Source organism: Austrofundulus limnaeus, unplaced genomic scaffold (assembly GCF_001266775.1).
Source record: "Austrofundulus limnaeus strain Quisiro unplaced genomic scaffold, Austrofundulus_limnaeus-1.0 Scaffold19, whole genome shotgun sequence".
Lineage (NCBI taxonomy): Eukaryota > Metazoa > Chordata > Actinopteri > Cyprinodontiformes > Rivulidae > Austrofundulus > Austrofundulus limnaeus.
This window is the reverse complement of record NW_013952421.1, coordinates 552,475-558,697: the sequence shown is the minus strand read 5'-3', so window position 1 is coordinate 558,697 and position 6,223 is coordinate 552,475. Positions and strand designations below refer to the sequence as shown.

At 39.6% G+C, this 6,223-nt stretch overlaps 1 protein-coding gene across 1 annotated transcript in view; it reads right to left on the bottom strand.

The window, feature by feature from the left end:
- Positions 1-5,559, bottom strand: part of LOC106514257 (sterol 26-hydroxylase, mitochondrial) — a 29,794-nt gene extending 24,235 nt beyond the window's left edge. The window contains exons 1-2 of the mRNA XM_014003435.1: positions 5,344-5,559; positions 4,867-5,048 (exon numbers count right to left, since the gene is read on the bottom strand). Of these exons, the coding sequence (XP_013858889.1) occupies positions 4,867-5,048; positions 5,344-5,559 (398 nt within the window). The remainder of the gene's footprint in view (positions 1-4,866; positions 5,049-5,343) is intronic.
- Positions 5,560-6,223: the final 664 nt, after the last annotated feature.

Sequence of the window (6,223 nt, the reverse complement as noted above, 5' to 3'; positions counted from 1 at the left end):
AATCGTTCAAATCGTTCAAATCGTTCAAATCGCGCTTGAGGCGCCGCAGAACTTCCCGACGCTGCTTGAAGCGCGTCCACCATAGACTTTGTATGTAAACCTGCTGCTCCTGATGCTGAAATCGCGTTCGGTGTGAACGCACCATTAGCGGCCCAGCCCGCAGAAAACACAGATCGCCGCACCGTTCTGTTCGATTAACAAGATGGAAAGCAAAAAAAGATTTTGCGCACCAGTTTCCTGCGCCCAGACTGTACGTCGATTACATAGGCCCGCACCGCACTGCTAGCAGACAACAGCCGCTTCCTACTCGACATTCAGTCAAATATCGGGGTCACCAAAACTGTAAGAAAATGCGTGTTCAAAGACTGAAGTCAATATGAAAACCACCACGGTTAAATAAAATGATTTGTAGAAGGAATAAAACCATACAACACCAAAATTCTGGAACCGAGTGAGGTTTTTATTGCCACCGGGCTGACAAGGAAACCACACTCCCCGAAAACCAGGAAGTTCATCCATTTATACATGGTCTTCAATGCCCGCTTTCGCCCCCTACTGACCTACGGCTGAATCGCAGGCATTCAGACAAAATTCTCACCTACTGTTATTATAACGGTTGATTATGTGTTGTTATATTCTTCGGACATGTAATTAATCTATATAAATCAACACATAATAGATTAAACATTGTCAACATTATAAACAGGAAAACCTAAAAAATATAGTGTTGTGTTTTTAACATCAGTACTAACCTGTAATAACTATAAATTACTTCAGACATACTGGTCCGAACTGGGTGGCTGCACTTCCACTTACTTTAATGATGTTTTGTTTTTTGTACTCTGTTGCTGACTTTTGCAAAAGCCCTTATTTTAAGATGGGTTGGAGTGGTGATGCCTGATAACCAAGCGCAACTGTCATTATTGGATGGAAATGTGAGTGATGAGGAAATGATTCACATACAGAGTGATGATGTTATGGAAATGTACCCATTTTAAGTATTTTGTTTGGTCTGGTTACACTTCCCAATAGGTCTGTGTGTGGACACTGTAAAGGGAATGTGTGTGGGACGTGTGCCAATTTTTGTTTGATTCAGTTTTCTCATGTTTTTGTAATCTAGGGAGGTAAGATGGATGTAATTTGTTTGTTTTGTTTTGAAGGACAGGACAGCAGTTACTCAGAAAGTTGGAGTCTTTTTGTTTGTTGTTTTGGCTGAGCCCAGTCCGAAGCTAATTGCTGCTGTTTTCCCCTTATTACTTCAGTGTTTATTCTGGCCATAAGTAACTATTAAGGCACCACATACAGTACAATGTTTTTCTTTTCTCTTTCTTTACTGATTTGATTATTGACATATATTGTTTGCCTATATAGTTTTCTTTTTTCTTCCCAGATATATCTTTTATTATTAATTTTGCTTAATTTTGTTTATTCATTTGATTTGACTCAGTCCTTTATTATTTGACTGAGGGACGTTTAAGTGTCACAGCTCTGAGGATTTTTTTCTTTCTTTCTTTTATTTTTTTCTTCTGTTGACTAAAGAAGAGGGATGACGTTAATACCTTATATAAATGGTTACATACCTCACAGAACATTACCACTTGTACAATTGAGTCATGCTGTTACTCATCACCACTGTATAAACATAATGATAAAGTTCATTTTCCATGCATGGTATTGACACGTCATTTTCTTGCAGGATACTGGTGTGGTGTTTTCTGTTTTTTTCCAGGAGGATACCAAGCTGATTCTGTTACATGGATTTGGACTCAAATTCTTGGACAGGACTCATGAATCTGTACAGGATCGACAGTATAAAGGACTTGGACTCTGATCGTGATTGCTCAAACCTTTTTTGCCACAGAAAAGGACTGAATCCAGACACCATGGGTGACAGAAAACGAAAACTAACATTGTTAAGAACTCTTATACTCTTCTTTATGTGTTTATCATTTTGTTTTTTATTCTTTATATTATATTATTTGATGTGACAATCATTTCCTATGTGTTACTTATTATTTTGACTGTCATATTGTGATCATCTCATTTAATGAGCTGAGTCTCATGGGAATATCTAACTCACTTTGTGTTAATGCATGACTCATGTTACATTTATCCTTATAGGTAACAAAGCGGGACGATATTGGCATTGACAAGTCCCTAAAATTAGTTTATGGTAACTGTTAGGTTCAAATGGAGATTTCCTTCACAGATTGGCACGGAGTGAGGATTTCTCTGGGACCTGCGGTCTTTTCCCCACCCCTGTTTCATGGGGAGGTTTTTCTGATCGTAATGGGTCATTTTAGGTGGATTTCAACGAGTCAACCTTCAGGTCCCCTGCAGTGACACAGATTTTTAAATGAGTATGCATGGATTATTTGTCCATGTCAGTCATGGAGGTGTTTACAGTCAGGAGGCCTGGGGGTGTGGCTGATGTAGCCGAATTTGACMTTATYAGAAAATTAGGCTTAGTTTACCTACTTTTAAAGTAATTTAAAATAATGTGCGCTTAGGACATAAAATAGGTTACTAGCTAAATTAGACAACCTCTAAATTGTAGACTAAAACGTTTACTTATTTGCTAATGGACAAATGATAATACAAAATACAATTGAACAGCAAAGTTTTTGTGATGCAGTAGCTAAGGTGTTACCTTTTTCTCAGTTTACAGCCAATCCTTTGTTTTTTTAGGGACTAAATTTTTTCCGAAGGTGGGATTATGAAGTGTCTAAAAGTGGAGGCCTCTTCTCAGTAATGGACAGATGTACTACGTCTCTCTTAGACCCCAGCTTCAGAACTCGGCACATGTTACCATATTAGGAAAGGAATGCTTAAGATATACCGTGACAAAATGTATGGTGCATCTGTTGAGACTGCATAAAAAAGTTTGTATGCCCCTGCTCTTCGCCTTCATCTTTTTTCCTGTTGATTCATTTGGCTTAGAAGACCACGATTTGGTTTTTAGCTATAAATCTCCTGGACTGCAAAATAAATATTCTTGCTGTTCAACCAGCCTGTTTCAGAGTTTCTCTCTTCAGGAACAACAACACAGTTTGCAGAGCCGAGAAGACCTGGTTTTTACACCTCAACTCTCTCACTGGATTGTAGAGGCCATCTTGCTAGCATACAGCAGCAAAAACCTTCCAATCCCTCTTGGAGTTAAAGCTCACTCCACAAGGTGTAGGTGTAGCGACATCTTGGGCCCTTTTTAAAGGGGTACCTGTGAGTGACATTTGTGCCTCGGCCAGCTGTGCCTCACCAAACACATTTGCACGATTTTACAGCCTGGATGTAACAGCACCTTCGGTGGCTCATTCTGTACATTCTGCCGGGTCCAAAGCTCTGCATTAGTACAGGACTTACTCAGGCACACTACTTAACTCAGGTCTGATACTGCTCTGTGGGGTGTTTTGACAAGTCCCATATACAACTGTGTGTTGTACTGAGTGAAATGACTGAAAAGGAACGTAAGGTTAAGAATATAACCACGGTTCCTTGAAGAAATGGAACGAAGTACAACACGTTGTTGGCCCCGCTTCACAAAAGGCTCTGTGAAGGGCGGTATCTAACTGAGTAATGACGCTGGTGACTCCGAACTTATAGGGTGAAGGCGGAGCCTGTCACCCGACATTCAACGTCACCACGTCACCGGTCTAAAGACGTGATTAGAGGTGGCTTCAGCCAGGCGGACGAGGGCGCGCGTGTCCCATATACAACTGTGTTGTACTTCATTCCATTCCTTCAAGGAACCATGGTTATATTCATTACACTCCAATAAATTGTTTCAAACTCAATCCAAAGATTTATCTGAGTTGACACAATGACCCTCCAACATCTACAGGCAAATGTAATTGATAACACTGAACATGTTCAACTGTTCAGTAAAACACATTTACTGTAAACAAATTATTACTTAGCACACAAAATGTTAGTGACGTGGCAGCATATTAATAAGCCATATAAATTAATTTAATGGCATGAACAAAGAAAATGACAGCACTATACACATCAAGATTTTAGTCAAATATGATAACACAATGTGCAAAATGAATCAAGATAAATAAAAAATGACGTGACCTACAGCTGCTGCTGATAAGAACACAAATTATGCAATACAAGTCAAATATTTAAAAATTATTATTATTGAAACTCTATGATTTGGTTGATTATAATATTTTACAGGTTATGTATAGGGCTCACAAAAACACATCATCCAATTAAATTTAGGTTAAAAAAGAGCTGTTTGTGAAACCTAAATTTAGAACCAGACTGAAGGAACAGTGTTCTACCGTCAAAGGTAACAGGTGATGTCGTTTTTCTTTCTTTTTACAAAATAACATAACATGATTAATACATAATTTAACTAGGTGTTAGAGGAGGGCATGTGCAAAATAAATAAATAAAAAAAGAAACATTGACCAAAAGGGCACATCAAGGCAAAGGGTAACCCCCCTCCCCCACGTGCCTGGGCTCTGGACACATTTTATTAGTGAGAAAATCAGTCCTGTAATTATATATTATACATAATTATCAATTATATATGTGCATATGCTTTTCAGTGTAATAAAGTTATATAATTAGTAATTAGTTTAGTTTTTTGTTTATAAAGTTTATTTATTTTTTTAGTCTCTGTCACAGTTGTCTTCAGCTAAATTAAACTTAATATAAGGAACTGAACTGGTCAGGCTGTCAGAAACTGTGTCAATAATAAGAGCAATGTTTCTCTGTTTAACAGGTCTGAATGGCCCATTTTAATCACATGATCTTTTTTTTCTTCCTGGCGAAACTGTTATGTAAGTGTTTCAGGGATTGTTTTACAAAGTGGGTGCAGCAGAACTGGAGCGAAGCCTCTCAGTCTTTAGTTCTTACTCTGTAAAAGGTCCATAGCCCAGTCCCCTCATGTCCCGGTACTCTGTCCACACCGTCATGTCTCCTCTGCTGGGGAACTTCTCATCCTTCCTCAGGAGCTCCTCCATGAGCTCAGGGGTGTTGACTGAAACTGACTTGAATATCGATTTGTATATGGGCCCATACAGCTGCTTTTCATAGATCTGATGGAAGTTAAAAAGCAGAAATAAACTTGGTTCACTTGGTTGTGATTAATTAAAAAAATACATTTCACCTCAACAAGCAGTTTTGTGGTTGCTTTGGAAACAAAAAATAGCTTATATCTTATGTGCAATGATAGGAGGTACATTGCTGTCATAAAACAACAGCTAAACAACCAAACCTGTCCACAGGTTGTCAGAGCTGCAGATCTTTAAGGATAAACAGATATTTCTGGTGCAAATTTTAAAAAAAGTTTCCTTCAAGCTCAGACGCAGCTGAGACTCACCTGTAACTCACCTGTAACTCATGCAGTCGGTTGTGGAAGCGCTGAAATATCATCCTGTACAGAATTTCCCAGTTGCTGACCCGTGGGAGGTCCTCCGAAGTCCGAGGTTTCTCCTGGACAGCTTGGAGGGCCCCCGGGGCAGAGGTGGTCCTTCCCACGCCCCTGGATGTAGGGCACAGCCAGCTGCCACCGCTCAGCAGTGCTCTCTGGCAGCGCCAAGCAGCCATCGCAAGAGCAGGATACAAAATGCAGGACTCCTGTTACAACCAGGAGAGCAGCTGGAGGGGGAGGGGCCACGTCTCAGATAACCACGTACCCATGGAGGCGTTTATGAGGCCTGAGCTTTATGTAACACCCTGCTCTCTGAGAGTGGTTCCATTATCCTCATCAGATGAAAAAAATCTTTTCACTGAAAATATCTAAATCCACACCAGGAATCCCCCAGATGAAGTGTTTTGATCAACAGAGCTTCCTGTTGTTATCTGAGTCTGGATCAGTAAATGGAGAAGGTTCTTCTGGTCTCTTGTGAAATCTTTATGGCAGGGTTTAAATACCAGAAGTTATAACAGCAATAAGCAGCAGTTCAGGAGCTAAAAGTAGCTGAAGGTTTTCAGTTTGGCTGTTTAATCAGCGATAAGAAGGTTTAAAAACCATAAACATTTTCAAGGATCCAATTTAAATGAAAAGTTTTCAGGAATTATATGAAAACAACAAACACCAAGTGTGTTTTTTAAAAAACAAATGTCTTTTTATTCAATAGTCCATTCTGTCATCCTTGCATGTGAGTCACGTCCACAGATCCTGCAGAGTCCGTTTTGTGCAGCAAGAAGTGTCCAATGGAAGAGATGAAGGCCACGGATGTTAAGACTCGGAAGCTACTAACCATGCATG